Source organism: Barbus barbus (assembly GCF_936440315.1).
Source record: "Barbus barbus genome assembly, chromosome: 9".
Classification (NCBI taxonomy): Eukaryota; Metazoa; Chordata; class Actinopteri; order Cypriniformes; family Cyprinidae; genus Barbus; species Barbus barbus.
This window is the reverse complement of record NC_136737.1, coordinates 27,562,500-27,580,415: the sequence shown is the minus strand read 5'-3', so window position 1 is coordinate 27,580,415 and position 17,916 is coordinate 27,562,500. Positions and strand designations below refer to the sequence as shown.

The 17,916-nt window shown below is 36.5% G+C and overlaps 1 protein-coding gene across 1 annotated transcript; it reads right to left on the bottom strand.

The window, feature by feature from the left end:
• Nucleotides 1–5,521: 5,521 nt before the first annotated feature.
• On the bottom strand, nt 5,522–16,624 carry LOC306875289 (intestinal-type alkaline phosphatase-like; the record flags this gene model as incomplete). Its single annotated transcript, XM_079425760.1, has 11 exons — nt 5,522–5,796; nt 6,683–6,799; nt 7,315–7,525; nt 7,600–7,727; nt 11,749–11,818; nt 12,477–12,602; nt 12,704–12,876; nt 14,542–14,716; nt 14,804–14,919; nt 16,340–16,456; nt 16,546–16,624. 11 exons carry the CDS (start codon nt 16,622–16,624, stop codon nt 5,522–5,524), a joined length of 1,587 nt encoding a protein of 528 aa, XP_079281886.1.
• Between the last annotated feature and the right edge of the window lie 1,292 nt (nt 16,625–17,916).

Below are 17,916 nucleotides of genomic sequence, written 5' to 3'. Positions count from 1 at the left end.
GATGACAGTAAGGATGACAGAACAGGACGACAGTAAGGGCTACAGAACAGGATGACAGTAAGGACTACAGAACAGGACGACAGTAAGGACTACAGAACAGGACGACAGTAAGGACTACAGAACAGGACAACAGTAAGGACTACAGAACAGGGCGACAGCAAGAACTACAGAACAAGACGACAGAACAGGACGACAGTAAGGACTACAGAACAGGACGGCAGAACAACATGACAGTTAGAACGACAGAACAAGACGACAGTAAGGACGACAGTAAGGACTACAGAACAGGACGACAGAACAACATTAGGGCTGTGCAATTAATCGCATGCGATTCTCATGCGCATTTCGTCAGTAAAGCCGGTTCCGTGATTGGCGGTAAATCTCCATCACCTGTTTTCAAATGGAGCGGTAGTTAATACACAGAGCCGTAGTTCACTGACAAGCTACGCGATATCGCGTTCATTATCGCAGATGAATAGCATTCGATTATGAACGCGATATCGCGTAGCTTGTCAGTGAACTACAGCTCTGTGTATTACTACCGCTCCATTTGAAAACAGGTGATGGAGATTTACCGCCAATCACGGAACCGGCTTTACTGACGAGATGCGCATGAGAATCGCATGCGATTAATTGCACACCCCTAAACAACATGACAGTTAGGACGACACAACAAGACGTCAGTAAGGGCTACAGAACAGGACGACAGTAAGGGAACAGGACGACAGTAAGGACTACAAAGCAGGACGACAGTAAGGACTACAGAACAGGACGACAGTAAGGACTACAGAACAGGACGACAGTAAGGACTACAGAACAGGACGACAGTAAGGACTACAGAACAGGACGACAGTAAGAACTACAGAACAGGACGACAGTAAGGACTACAGAACAACATGACAGTTAGGACGACAGAACAAGATGACAGTAAGGACGACAGAACAAGACGATAGAACAACATGACAGTTAGGACGACAGAACAAGACGACAGAACAGGACGACAGTAAGGACTACAGAACAACATGACAGTTAGGACGACAGAACAAGATGACAGTAAGGACGACAGAACAGGACGACAGTAAGGACTACAGAACAGGACGACAGAACAACATGACAGTTAGGACGACACAACAAGATGACAGTAAGGACTACAGAACAGGACGACAGAACAACATGACAGTTAGGACGACACAACAAGATGACAGTAAGGACGACAGAACAGGATGACAGTAAGGACTACAGAACAGGACGACAGAACAACATGACAGTAAGGACGACAGGACAGGACGACAGTAAGGACTACAGAACAACATGACAGTTAGGACGACAGAACAAGACGACAGTAAGGACGACAGAACAGGACGACAGTAAGGACTACAGAACAGGACTACAGAACAACATGACAGTTAGGACGACAGAACAAGATGACAGTAAGGACGACAGAACAGGACGACAGAACAACATGACAGTTAGGACGACACAACAAGACGACAATAAGGACGACAGAACAGGACGACAGTAAGGACTACAGAACAGGATGACAGTAAGGACTACAGAACAGGACGAAAGAACAACATGACAGTTAGGACGACACAACAAGACGAAAGTAAGGACTACAGAACAGGACGACAGTAAGGACTACAGAACAACATGACAGTTAGGACGACAGAACAGGACGACAGTAAGGACTACAGAACAACATGACAGAACAAAAATGACAATAAGGACGACAGTAAAAACAACAGAGAAAAAGCAGACAAACATTACAAACCATCAACTTTTAACCATTAAAACAATTGTTTTCGGTAGAGTGTTTTGGGACATATTGCATTAGGATTTATTGGCTATAACAAGCCACCAATAGAAAGATAGTGTGTTGTAGGTCTGTGTTTTATTGGTTGTTTTCTTCCCTTTTCCTACCCTCTACACTCCCACTTTTCCACAGTTTTACACGCCCATTGCGGGAGTCTTTTTCAGAACTAGGGTGTGAAAGACCAGTGCTGAAACAGGGGGGTATCATCACACTTTAATACTGTTGCCGCAGGTTGTTTTTCATGTCTGCGACGTTTACCAGGGAATCCTGCCAAAAAACGTGTATTTTACCTTCCGGGATGTGATTTTTAATGGGGGACCCCCCTCGAAATGCGATTGGGCTAGTTTTGGGCTAGTTTTGAGTAGTAATTGGGTGAGATTTGTTGTGAAAACATGGTAACCCTGATTGTACTGTAATTTAACAACATGCTGAAAAATGTCAATAGACTAAAACACCATAAAACAGATTTGGACATTGTGAGTTGAGTTACTTGGTCTGGGTTATACAGTAGTACCATTGCACATCAACATCTTGTTTTCATTCATGTAAAAATATGGCATCTTCTCTGAAAGTTGTGGCCATATTAGCGAAATTTCGCAGGCAAAAGGGTCCGTCGTCTACTGTAAATAGTGTGGCGATGCATGAAGCACAGCTTACACAGAAATCATTTTCGAACCAATCAGTTTTCTGTTGGTGAATCCGTGTGCTCAACTAAACCTGATGCGAAATCTCCATGAGGAAACTCCAGACTCCAGAATGTTTGCTTTTGTGAAGCAACAGAACATAAAAATTAAGCTAAAAAGTGAAATTTACAGGGATGGTACACCAAATATTGCAGGAGGCCACCTTGAACTATAAACGAAGCCAAGAAGAAAAATATTGTTTGACGTGTAATTGAATTTAGAAATTTTTGAATTTGCAAATAGAATTCATTTAAAATCTACACTTTTTGCCCGGAAGACCTATCGTTTCATATCATCATGTGACCACGATAATATTGAGACAGTTTTGCTATCGCGATATCACGATATTGATAATATCGTATTTGCATGTACGTTGTTTATTCTGTTGTTTATTTACGTGTTGTTCCTCATTGCACGTTTTTTGCTATTCATAAAAGATCATATCAAAAGGTTTACGAATAGTAGAATCATTAACTATCATTACTAGCTACGTTTTTCATTGCCTGAGAACAACTTTTACCAGTAAACGTAATATTTGTAGGGTCTTTTACACAACACCGTTTTCAACAAAAAATCGAAAACTTTTGATGCATTTTGGCCATTCATTTACACATCAAAGGTTTTGGGGGGCCTCAAAAAGTGCAGGTTTTTGAAATCAATATCATTACCGTCTCCATGTAGCCTACAAAAATGTGAATTTGTGAAAAAGACAACATCATGCAAATGCATATTATGTGTTAAGTCTGTAACTATGTGCACATGAGTGTGTGTGTGTGTATATATATGTGTATATATATATATATATATATATATATATATATATATATATACATACATATATATAAACTGACATCGCCACATACTGGACTGGCATGAATAATAGAGCGTTTTTAGTCACTTTCACAGATCTGTTTGATCAGGGATCATTTTGACGTTTTGCTGTCTGTACGCGAAACTCAACCGGCGCAAATGCTTATGTTGGCGTGTATATGTACCCTATAAGACCTTTGGCTCAATATTGCAATCCTCTGTTGTCTCCTAGTGAGGCAAAAAAACTAATCTTTTCAGTTAACAAGAATTTTTATTGGCTTTCATTAGAAATCCAGCAGACCTTGATGTCTGAATGCATGTTACATAAATCTATGCATGTTATATAAATACGCCTAATGTAAGTATGTTGTTCAAGAGCAGCCTATAACAGCAATTTCAAGGTCAGAAGGCCATTTGTCCATTAAATCAATGCTTGTGTAGTAACATACTCAGTTATGTCATTGTTCACCTCTCAAGTTAGTGGAAACGTGGGCTGAGGGTTTTCAGAGAGGGTTGCACAGACCCCGACACAGCACCGTCACTGTGAACAGTCGTGAAAACAGTTGCTCATCAGAGACCACTGATGCTGTAAGGCATGTAGACTACCTGAAACAGTCTGAAGATACAGGATTATTTGGTTTGATTCAGAAATGTTTCCCAAACTGAAGGTCTAGATCACCACCAGGGGTCAGAGTTCTGTCATTTACCCCAATAAATTAATGTTTATTGTATATGATCATCAATTATATTTTATTGTAGTAATGAAAATATATTAATGGCTCATATTTAATAATATATTTAAAAAAAAAAAAAATAGGTTAAGTATTATTTAACTAGCTCCATCAACTTAACAGCACTACACCAACATTAACCAGCATAAACCAGTCTAGAAAAGCATTGCAACTCATGCTAGTTCGCAGGTTTTTTTGTGTTGTTTTGTTTTTTGGATTTTTGACTTTCATGAGCTGTAAGATCTAATCATCAAAATTCAAACAAAATAACTTTCTAAATGTTTTACTTTAGATGTAATTAATCTGGAATACATGAAAGTTTATTTCTATCTTTTTTAAAATAAGTTACAATAAAAAATGTACTTTTTCACGATATTGAATTTTGTTAAAGATGCATCATAAATTGAAATTAAAACTTTTTATAGAGTTTTAGAGGTCAGAGAAAAGTGCTATTTTGTTTTACAGACTTTAAATCTTTAATCTAAAATAACATTTTGAATCATTAAAAATATTTTGAAATGGCTAATAAGAGTTAACAGATTTTTAAAATCTAGGTGAAAAATAATGCTTTTGGAAGGAAGTGAAGGAAGGATATTGAATCTCAGGTACAAAAATAGCCTTTTGCTGTTTCAAAACTAATAATATTATTAATATTCTTTCAAATTTAAAGTTAACAGTAAAATGCTGTTTTGTCATCTACAGTATACTACTGTAATTTAGCAGTATGATGCTGGCAACCACAACTGCCAGTAGATTACCGTTTTCTTTTCTTTTTTTTACAGGTATTTATTTTATTTTTTAATTGTTTGTTTGTTTTGTCTTTTCGGCAGATTTTATTAAAAGGGGCCATGAAGTACAGGATGGATGAAGGTGAAAGGTGGTTTGATTCTTTCTTTGAACGAGGCAGGTCATCTTCCAGAATGGTGTACAATGGACACATACAATTTTTTATAGTTTAATTACAGTTTTAAAAATACCACATTTCACAATACTTTTAGTGATTTACATGTTTTAGTCATTTGAAACAATAGCACAGTTGATATGTTTCATACTATTTTCTTTTACCTAAAGATGACATCATCACACTGTTCCCAATGTCCACAATATATCATAATACTCAGCATTGTGAAGGTAAATATTACTAAACTAAATTTAATCTACACAGAGGGTTGTTTTATTACATGCATTACCATTTATTCAGCATGTGTAGGGTCACTAAAGAAATGTGAGAACCATGTAAATGCAAGTACATCATCTTGGATTTGCCCGATTTTATTGTCATACATTAATTTGCCCAACACTTATTCATGTCCTCACAGAGGATCTAAATGATATCTCAACCAACATTAATTGCAAACACAGATCCAGTGCAAAACCTCTTGCCTGTCAGTTGTCTAAATGTTACAGTTGAATGGGAAAAACCTGCAGATGTATTGTGATTTAAATATACTGTGTAAAGTGCACCTCACCCTGTTTTAGTCACATTATATGAGAGTGGTGAATGAGGAGAGCAAGCTCAGAATCAGAACCACAAGGCTGAACTGAGTGCAAACGCCATAGTTGGCGTCGGTGTGTAGCTGGCAGTCGGTGTAGGGCTCAATACAGGCAGCGTAAGCCATAGCATGAGGAATGTAGCTTTGCTCTTGGACTCCGTGGAAGAGGTGAGCCATTGGGCCTTTGGCGAAAATAGCAACATCCTCAGAACCATGAGTTTCTGAATCTAGAGGTACAGCAGCCTGCTGAAGATATTCATCACTGCCTGGAAGAAAACAAAAGCGAAACAGTCACATATTAATAAATGACATTAAACAGTTATTTATTTATTCACCATAAATGAAAAAAGTTAAGTTAAATAATAAAACTCGTACAGTATGCGGTTTTAAAGAAAGTTCACACAGTTTCTATATAAGGACTTTCAAAATGAAAAAAGCACCATGAAAGTACAACTCATTTGCTATATTCTAATTCTCCAGGTGTCATATGATAAGACTTCAGCTGTCGATCTTATTCATGTTCAAATGCACTTTAAAATCTTCAGTGAGAGCTACGATGCTGTTATTTCAGTAAAGACCTTTTCAGTCCAAAAATACTCAAAATATGGATTGCATTTATGTGTGGTACCATATTATTTATTAATATTTTGAAATAGCTATTATTTTTATGTTTTCATTTTAATTTTGAACTTTTAGTCATTGTGTTATGCGCTTTTGTCAATTATATTATCAAGAGTTTTAGTCATTTTAGTACTTGGTGCTTTTCGTATAATGTTTGTTTTTAAAAGTTTTTAAAAGTTTTAGTTAACAATAACAGCATTGGAAACTTTTTTTGTCACTTTTATAGCTTGACAACTGAAATCTCCGTTCACTTTCATTGTATGGAAGAGTTCAGTTTGGAGATTGTGCTAAATTTCTCCTGTTGTGTTTCATTGAAGAGAGAGACATAGAGTTTGATGTTTTTATTTTTTTATTTAGTTATTGGTTAATTATACCTTTTACGTAAAATAAAAGTTTTGTTGCATTTGCTTGCAGCAACATGCATAACCACAAGATGGGGCGTCTACATTGCCAAAACATTGAGCTTGTGCCATGCACTTAAAAATGCTCTTCTGCACCTGAGGGAATAACAATTAAACTCATAAAACTTACTTGAGCTCGTTGCATTCATGTCAGGACGAGTTCCGTTCGCAATCTGGTATCCTGGACCGTTCCCGTAAAGTGCATTAGTAAAGCTCTTGCCATCCTCAGCTTTTGAATAAGAAACGCCTAAAGACAAAAAGGTAAACAAGTCATTCTTAATCCCCTATCAAATTTGTTCTTGCTGAGAAAAAAATGTATTTCTATTGGGCAAATATTTTGAAGCCCAAACTGAAATAATGGCTCATTCAACACCCCGATTTATTTATTTTTTGTCATCATTTACTCTCCATCATGCTGTTCCAAACCAGAATGGCTTTCTTTCTTCTGTAGAGCACAAAAGAAGATATTTTGAAGAATGTTTCAACCGTTTTTGTGCATACAGTGAAAGTCAGTGGGATTCAAAACAACAAAACATTGCAGCCCAATGAGTTTCATTGTATTAAAAAATAAATAAAAACTGAGACTTTTTTATGTCTTCTTTTGTGTTCCACAAAACATTTCAAGTTTGAAATGACATGATTTGATATGATTTTTGGTAAACAATCCCTTCAAGCCATGTACAGTATATAGTTAGAAAAGGTGTGGACATATAAGTAAGTTTGGTTTTCAGCAGCTCATCAATGAATTTTGTGTTTGTGTACCTAGCACAGGATTGCCCCTGTAAGAGTAGCCGCCGAAGGAAAACACATGGGAATGGTCAGCAGTCACCACGGACAAGGTGTCGAGTTCACTCGTCAGCTCAGCCGCCCGCGCAATGGCCCTGTCAAATTCCACAGCCTCCGTCAAAGCGTACTTGGCCTGCCCTGCGTGATGGCCGTGATCTATTCTCCCACGTACAGGAAAGAAAACACACTAATATAAGTATGCTCAACACATCATATGGCCTACGCAATGGAAATAAGACATGATATCAACTTATCTTCCACAAAGAGGAAGAACCCTTTTGAGTTTTTGCGAAGAATCTTAATGGCTTTTTCCACCATCTCAGTCAACGATGGGTCCATTGAAGGATCGCGTTCCAGCTCGTACCTGGTGTCCTTTGGCTCAAAAAGCCCTGAGCGCAACAATAAAAACAAACCACACTGAGAATAACTGACTTAAAATCTGAAATATATGTATTTTTTTATTACCAGTTTACCAAGCAATGTGGTTAAGTAACTATCAAAAATAACTTGTTTTTATGACATATGCTTCGCAGGGGACCCCTATTTTAACATTCTTTTTTTTTCAGACGCCCATTTAAAAAACAAGAAAACAGTTGTTAAGTTTGTAATAAATGCAACAACAGCAGAAACATTAATTAATTACATTACATTTAACAACAACAGTCAGATTTTACATGAACAACAAATGTTTGTTGGATGATTACAACATGACATGTTATCTACTAGCACGTACTAAAAAAGTTTTAAAAGGATACTTCACATTTGTGACCCTGGAGCACAAAACCAGTCTTAAGTCGCTGGGGTATATTTGTAGCAAAAGCCAAAAATACATTGTACATTTTTCTTTTATGCCAAAAATCATTAGGATATTAAGTAAAGATCATGTTCCGTGAGGATATTCTGTATCTTATACCGTAAATATATCAAAACTTAATTTCTGATTAGTAATACGCATTGCTAAGAACTTAATTTGGACAAATTTAAAGGCGATTTTCTCAATATTTAGATTTTTTGCACCCTCCAATTTTCAGCCATATCTCAGCCAAATATTGTCCGATCCCAACAAACCATACATCAATGGAAAGCATATTTATTCAGCTTTCAGGTGATGTATAAAACAGTTTCCTGGTTTTGTGGTCCAGGGTCACATTTCAGACTTAAAACCATTTTTAAGAAAAGAGATACGAGTCTAAATGATGAATGATTATAAATATTGTATCTGTTCTGTTAATGATTCTAGATACCTTATTATACAACTTGTTAGATCAGCAGGTGGCACTTATGGAACAGCAGAAATAGAGCTGTTTCTCGTAAACAAAGCAGACCTGCGCTTATAAACACTGTTTTATTTAGCATTACACAAAGGAAATATGAAAAAAAAACATCGAAATGTTTCTGAAGATAGATGGTTCAATTCAGAGGTACATAATTATTTTAATTAATACAGGTAGGCTACATTTAAAAAAATAGAATATCGTGAAAAGTTCTTTTTTTCTTGAAACTTATTTCAAAAAGTTAAACTTTCATATATTTCATATATATTTGTCATATTTCATATTTTCATATATTTCATATATACGTGTAAAGTAAAACATTTCAAAGTTTTTTTTTTTTGTTTTAATTTTGATGATTAGAGCTTACAGCTCATGGAAGTCAAAAATCCAGTGTCTCAAAATATTAGAATATTTATATTTGAGCTTCATTGAACGACCATCTCTACAGTATAAATTCCGGGTCTCTCTTGTTCTTTGAAACCACAATAATGGAGAAGACTGCTGACTTGGCAATGATCCAGAAGATGAACATTGTCGCCCTCCACAAAGAGGGTAAGTCACAGAGGGTCATTACTGAAAGGTGTGGCTGTTCACAGAGTGCTGTATCAAAGCATATTAAATGCAAAGTTGACTGGAAGGAAGAATTTGTGTAGGAAAAGGTGCACAAGCAACAGGGATGACCGCAAGCTTGAGAATACTGTCAAGCAAAGCTGATTCAAACACTTGTGAGAGCTTCACAAGGAGTGGACTGAAGCTGGAGTCAGTGCATCAAGAGTCTCCACGCTCAGACGTCTTCAGGAAAAGGGCTACCAAGCCACTTCTGAACCAGAGACAACGTCAGAAGCATCTTACCTGGGCTGTGGAGAAAAAGAACTGGACTGTTGCTCAGTGGTCCAAAGTCCTCTTTTCAGATGAAAGTAAATTTTGCTTTTCATTTGGAAATCAAGGTCCCAGAGTCTGGAGGAAGAGTGGAGAGGCACAGAATCCATGATGCTTGAAGTCCAGTGTGAAGTTTCCACAGTCAGTGATGATGTGGGCTGCCATGTCCTCTGCTGGTGTTGGTCCACTGTGTTTTCTGAAGTCCACAGTCAACGCAGCAATCTACCAGGAGATTTTAGAGCACTTCATGCTTTCTTCTGCTGAGAAGCTTTATGGAGATGCTCATTTCCTTTTCCAGCAGGACTTGGCACCTGCCCACACTGCCAAAGGTACCAAAAGCTGGTTCAATGACCATGGTGTTACTGTGCTTGATTGGCCAGCAAACTCGCCTGACCTGAACCCCATAGAGAATCTGTGGGGTATTGTCAAGAGGAAGATGAGAGACACCAGACCCAACAATGCAGATGACCTGAAGGCCGCTATCAAAGCAAACTGGGCTTCCATTACACCTGAGCAGTGCCACAGGCTGATCACATCCATGCCACGCTGCATTGATGCAGTAATTCATGCAACATTATTGAGTGCATAGAAATGAACATACTTTTCAAAAGCCTGACATTTCTGTTTAAAATATCCTTTTTTATTGATCTTATGTAATATTCTAATTTTCTGAAACACTGAATTTTGGGTTTTCATTATCTGTAAGCCATAATCATCACAATTTCAAGAAATAAAGGCTTGAAATATTTCACTCTATGTGTAATGAATCTATATTATATAAGGGTTTCACTTTCTGAAATGAATGACAAAAAATATTGATGTTTTCATGATATTAACATTTTTTGAGATGCACCTGTATATTTCCCTCTCTAAAACCTTTCACTGCGTTCCGCCATGTTTTCACACAAAACGAAACCAATGCTGCATGCTGTGCGTGCGTGAGACTGTAACTAACTTTGCTTCACGTTGGACAGTATTTACGTGAGTTTTCAAATCCCAGTAATCAAATACAGTTTTAATGATAAATCAAAATATTAAACAGCTGTACTAACCATTGAGGATTTCATCATGGTTTATGGTCCAACTGTAACCGTTTCATCCCTATTCATATTCCTGAAACTAGAGTGAGCTTGTCGACCCCTGGGTTGGGAATCACTGACATAGACCATATAAATCAGTGGTTCTCAACCAGGAGGCCGGGCCCCATTATACTGGAAGAATTTGGTGTACAAACGGTTTTCACTCAGAAATTGCTATTAAGTTTCACAGTTAATTACGAAGAAACGGCATGTAACACACTGAATTAAAGTGCCCCAATTTATGGGTTATGAAAGATTAATATTTTGGTTTTTGGAGTCCCCAACAGGCTGACATGCATGCAAGATCAAAAAGCACTTTCATTGTCTTATAATATGCATTTATATAAATGCATTTATATACATTACCATACTTGCTCAACAAGTCCTAAACGATTAATTTTTCAAGTTTTCCCAGGTCTGTGCACGCAACAAGCGGGCAGCAATATGCTAATGTTTCATGTTGACTTCAACCGTTTGAAAAATGACTTGTTTCAATGATTCAGAGTCAACTCTTTCTTTTGAGAGACAATAACTTTATACACGGTGCATGTTCAGATTTAAAACTTTGCAGGATGTTTTCATTCATTTACACCTCTGTTACACACTGCATGAAAGGTCATTTTCAAAAATCCATGATAGGGGCACTTTAAAGTAGGAATTGCATTTTCTTATAAAATGTACCCAAGCAATCTTTGAAAAATATTAATTAAAATAAGCACAAAGAAGCATTAAAATAAACTAAAGCAACTAAAAAAGAAAAAAAAAAACCTCTTTCAACAACTGTTTTTTTTCTCCCTTAAAGAAAAAACCTATATGAGGTAGCCTCATTTTAAAATATAAAATGAAATATAAAATTGTAGACGTGGAAGAGTTATGTAAATTAATAAAATAGTAAAATTATTTTGCCATTTTGATGATAAATTTACATTTTCTACCCAAACTCAAAAATATTTGATTGGGTAGACATTTAAACTAAATCCTTATCCGTAATGCTTTTCCAATAAATACATTTAATAAGGATTAAAACTACTGGAAAAGTCATGGAGCCTTTGAATATTGTTGTGGACAATGGGGGACTTTGGAGTCCGAAAGGTTGAGAACCAATGACAGAATTTTATAGGATGTAGATCAACATAAGAGGAGGATGTTTTCCCTCCAAATGGAGGAGGTGGCCTTACCCATCAAGTAATCAGTATTGTCCTCTTTGACGTCATCAAAATCTTTTTTATTCCACACATATTTGGCATTCTGAAGAAAAAAAAGTGGTTGTTTGTTGTTAGGTGTAGTTCATCCAAAATTTACTCATCCTCATGTTGTTCTAAAGACTTTCTTTCTTCCACAGAGTACAAATGGAGGTAAGCAGATATGTGAACCAACCAAATTTGCCATGGGAATGAATGGGAATGGGAATGGATGGCTCGAGTCACGCATTACAGACCCTGTAAAGCAGGCATCCTCAAATCTGGCCAACTCCTGCAGAGTTTAGCTCTAACCCTAATCAAACACACCTGAGCTGCTAATCAGAGTCTTCAAGATCATTAGAAAATCACAGGTAGGTGAGTTTGATCAGGGTTGGAGCTAAACTCTGCAGCAGATTGGCCCTCCAGGGAAAGATTTGAGGAACCCTGCTGTAAATTGTCCCGTCAGTCATGACATGGGGTTGATTCTTGTGACAAACTGAATATGGACATGCATGAATGAGATCTACAAGATATGCACAAATATTGACTTGAATTTATTCACAAAATTCCTCATTCCGATGTATGGAAAAGAGCAACCAGGACATTCTTCTAAACATCTTCTGTTGTGTTCCATTATATATATATATATATATATATATATATATATATATAATTTCATGAGTTCAGAATTTTCATTTTTATTATTTTTGAGATGTTTGACTTACATTTCTGCTTCTTAACCACACATCAACTAGGTTTGTTTTGTCCTGTCGGCTCCCCGTAATTGTGGAGTATTCAGGATCCACCGTTTCTTTGGGAAACATGTACTGCCTTCCGCCACCTAAAATAACCTACGATAAAATAATAGAGGGATTTCACAAGCGAGACTGTTGTCAGCGACTTATTATCTATAGTTCAATGCTGTGCAAGGTTCACCTGTTTAGGGCCTTACATTAATATCAGTATTATGGACGAGTTGGTACGCGATGTCCTTACATCCACCTGTGACGGCATCAGAGGGCAGATCTGTATCGCTGTACCACTCTCTTTCAGGGGTGTGGGAGTAACTGGCAGCAGGTGATGCATGCTGGACACGTGCCGTGCTCACTATGCCAACAGACTTCCCTGGAAAATATAAAACCAGTCCAAGGTATTTATGATAAGCAAATTACGTTACTTATACTGCCTTCAACAGTGCAGCGTCGTCACAGATAAGATCAGCCTCAACTCGTCCTTTAACCATTAAAAGATATCAGTGAAAGTACAAAGGGTTCAAAGTAGCAATGTTCAACTGTTTGAAAACGAGTCACTTAGTCGTTATTAGGAGAAATAAAGTTGAAATAAAGAAATGATGGTATAAAGTTCAAATTTTGATATATAAAGATGAGTTCAGAATATGTTAAGTTGTAATTGTGATAAAGTCACAATGATGTGAAAAAGAAGACGAAATTGTGAGGTAAATAAGTCACAATTTGATTGATTGAGATATAAAGTCACATTGTGCGATAAAGAAATAAAGTCGTTGTTGAAACTATGAGATAAAAGAGGTTTGTGAGAACGTGTCAATAAGGAAAATGTTGTTATGAAGTCGCAATTGTGATATACAAAGCCTCAATTACAAGAAATAATGTTGCAGTTGTGAGATATTTTCAAAATAATGTGAAAAAAGCTTAAATTACAACATATAAGGTTCAGATTGTGTGAAACAAAGTTGTAACTGTGATAAAATCGCAATTGCGAGGTATAAAGTTGTTATGATAAGAAATAGTCACAATTGCGATTTAAAGTCACGTTGTGAAATATAAAGAAATGAAGTCACTGTTGTAAGAATTATGAGAAATAAAGTTGAAATTATGAGATAATAGAGGTTTGTGAGAATGTGTTGATAAGTAAAAAGTTGGAATAAAGTCGTAATTGTGATATATAAAGTCTCAATTATAAGAAATAATGTTGCAGGTTTGAGATATTTTCAGTTACGTGAAAAAAAGATGAAATTATATTATAAGGTTCAGATTGTGTGAAACAAAGTCGGAATAATAAAAGTCCAAATTGCGAAATAGTCACAAATAGAATCACAATATAAAGTCACATTGTGAAATATGAAGAAATAAAGTCACTATTGTAAGAATTACAGAACTGAAGTTGAAAGACATGAAATCGTAATTGTAAGATAAAGTCGTGACGTATTGTCAAGTATGGTGACCCATACTCGAAATTGGTGCTCTGCGTTTAACCCATCCAAGTGCACACACACAGCAGTGAGTAGTGAACAAATGCACGCACACACACACACACACACACACACACACACCGTGAACACACACCCGGAGCAGTGGGCAGCCATTTATGCTGCGGCGCCCGGGGAGCAGTTGGGGGTTCGGTGCCTTGCTCAAGGGCACCTCAGTCGTGGTATTGAGGGTGGAGAGAGCGCTGGACAATCACTCCTCCCACTTACAATCCCTGCCGGCCAGAGACTCGAACCCGCAACCTTTCGATTACGAGTTCAATTCTCTAACCATTAGGCCACGACTTCCCCCGACTTTATATATAGATATATAAAATCACAAGGTATTTTTTCCTCTTAAATAGATGTGTATTCCATATGTACCCCCCAGTCCCTAACTCTGCAGTTTTGGAATAATCTTTACATGCAAAATACATTTCAAATTTCAAAAGAATTGCACAATATGTTCATATGGTTAACTATGAGATAACTCTGAACTGAACAGAGTGAAAAATCACTGCATTAATGGGTTAACTGTCCTGGTATTTGGTCTTCTTTGCCATTACCTGCCATCTTTGCCTGATGTAGAATTGATTTGACCTCATTGCCTTTAACGGAGCTGCAGGTTTTGCGGCGTGCAGCTGCACTGAGACCCAGAGTCCCATAGTTTGCCTTCGCCCCGCAAAGATATGCAGTGGCTGTTGCTGCGCTATCAGGCATCTGCTGATCGACATTGTAGGTCTACACAAAAACAAACACCAGTGTTATTAAGAGTATTCAGATCTATCAGTCTGTTATGAGTCAGTCTAGCCAGTGTGTTTTCTGCACCTTGGAGAGAGCGAGATGAGGGAATGTGTCCATGGCTAGGACACTCTCCTCTCCTGTCTTCCCTTCCATCTGTCCCTTCATAATTCTTGCTGCGGTCACAGTGCTGATTCCCATGCCTTATTGTTTGTCAAAAAGAACACGTTGCGCAACATTAAGGCACACAAGTACACAAGACATACTGTATTCATTAAAAATGTATTAATAAATTCAAATTTTGCTATAGAGGCATGTTTCTCATGTTGTAAACTCGCAATTGAGTTTTTTTTTCTGACATTTTCGAGATTATATCTCAGAATTCTTGACTTTTTTTTCGTTGTTTTGTTTCGCTCGTCTTTTTTTAATTGTTTTATAAAGTCACAATTGCGAGGTTTAAACTCAAAATTGCGAGTTCATATCTCACAATTGCGACTTTATTTCTCAGAAATGTAAGTTTAAACCTCACAATTCTGACTTTATAACTCGCAATTGCACGTTTATATCATGCAATTCTGTGAAAACAAATTGCAAGAAAAACAGTCAAAATAGTAAGATAAAAAGTCGTACTTTTTTATTGTTTATACAGTGGCAGAAACATTTTCTGGCAGTTTCCACACATAACCCTGTGAGTAATTTATGATTTAGTGATCTTAGTCCATACAGTAATATTGCATTACATACAGTAACTGTATTAAATACAATATCTTTTGGTATTATCTATTGATAAGTTTTATAACTTAGATAAATATGTACAACTGATTAAGCGATCTTGCAGTAAACAATCTGATTATCTAATCTAAAGCCACTGTGCAGTTATTATTTTTTTTTATTGTCCTTTATGACGTAAAATTGCACCATGTGACCCTAGTGAGATTTTGGGTAAAAGACAAGGCAAACTATGCAACATCAACTGCTATTTATATCAGATTTTGTGATATGTTTATTAGGACTTTGGTCATTAGCGTAATATGTAATAACTGTGTGTCACCTTTATAACAGTGTGATAACAGTCTCTAATTTTTTCTTGTGTCTGTGTGTAAATGAATCAATTTTAATTAATCTAATATTTTTTTTTCAGCCTCATTTCAATTATGAAACACAATTGTTATTAGTTTTAGCTTTAGTACAATGGATGAAATCACTCTCAGAATGATTCTTATTCCAGGTGATAAACACTGACAGCCAATCAGAAAACACCTGATTTTAAAGCGCTTGAGCATTTAATGTCGCAGATGACATAATTGCAGCATGCACAAACATTATTGTCTGTTAGTGTGGATGCCAATACAGTTATTATTTCACTTTTTAGTTATTGTTCTTGATGTGAACGGACCTTTACATTTTAGAACTGCAACCCAAAATTCAGACACTGTCAGAAGTTCATCAGTTTTATTTGTTGTAGATTTATTGTAATGGCAAATAAATTTGGACAAATTCCCAAAATCTAGAAATGTCTAGAAGGCTAATTTGTGGCTCAAATTGTGTAGTACATACTGGATTATTAAACAGAACAATGCAAAAACACGAAAAAACATTCTAATTAGTTTCTATTTAACTCACCATCTCCAAGGAAGAGAATGAGATTTTTAGCACGGTGCAGGTTGGGCTTCATGGAGAGGGATGCATGAAGAGCCTCTTTACCCTTAACATACCAAAAGTTTGGGTTCTGCTCCTCCTCTTCAAATTGATTCCAGAAAAGAAACATTGTTTCATTCTGTTTGTTTGGAGAGAAAAATAATAATTGTGAACTGTGCAATAGCACTTACCAGGAATAATGGAGAAACATCCATCAAATCCTGCTAAAACAAATATTCCAATAATCAGAAGGGTCTGTTGTGTGGCCATGGTTTGAGCGATTGCAGCACCACTGACAGCTCTGTAAAACTATTTAATACCCTCCTGTTTATAGTCTTCTCTCAGACCAAAGGTCATTTGTAGTTCCCATTCCCTCTTTTGCAACGTGAACTTTTGATCACGTACTGATCATTCGCGACCATATGATGTGATATGGATATATGAATATTGATTAGAATTAATTACTGTACCGTTCTGTGATTTTTTTCTAACCTGTGCTGTTCTTTAGTGAATTGTGCTTTTCTGCGCTAAACTGCTCTTTTTTATATTCATTACTGAACTGTTTCGTACTGAACTGTTCTTTACCAAAATATACATTCAGTAACTGAACGCATTGCATTATGGTCTAAACTGTTCTGTACCATCCTATATCCTCTCTGTTTTCCACTGTTTTGTTCTGAACTGTTCTGGAATTAACTGATCTGCACTGAACTGAATGATTAAATTCAGTACTATACTGATCTAAACTGTTCTGTGCTTACGCTGTTCTTTACTAAAATGTTCTGTTCAGGAATGAACTTATCTGCACTGAACTGAATAATTAAACTTGTCTGTGCTTTTCTCTTCCGAACAGTTGTTTAATGAATTGTTCTGTTCTGTTATTTAATGAACTGCAGCAAGTGCACTTTTCTGTTCTTCACTGAACTGTTCTATTCGGTTCTGAACTGTTCTCAAATTAACTTATATGCACCGAACTGAACGGTTAAACTCTACTGGTTTTAAACTGTTCTTTGCCTTTCTCTTTTGAACTGTTCTACACCATGCTCTTCTTTTCTGGATTATTTTGTTCTGTGCTGTACTGCATGTTACTGTTCCTTACTGAATTGTCCTGAATTGTACTGTTCTTCAGTGAATTGCACTGTTCTGAACTACACTGTTCTTTACCAAACTGTTTAGTACTGTTCAATTTTTTTTTTTTTACTGAACTGAATTGTTCTTTACAGTAATATACAGTTCAATACTCTTCTGGTCTAAACTGTTCTATGCTTTTTCCTGTTTTTTTACTGAACTGTTCTATTCTACTTTTCTGAACTGTTCTGTAGTGAACTGATCTTCACAGAACTGAATGAATAAACTGATTTAAACTTATTTTACTGAACTGTTCTATTCTGTCATTGTCTGTTCTCTGCTGAAATGCACTTCACTGTTCTGTTCTTTACTTAATTGTACTGTTCCTTAGTGAACTGTGCTGTTCTGCACTGTACTGCTCTGTACTATACTGTATTACTTATAGCATAACACTTAACTGATATTTTTTCACTAAACTGTTCTTTTCTTCAGTA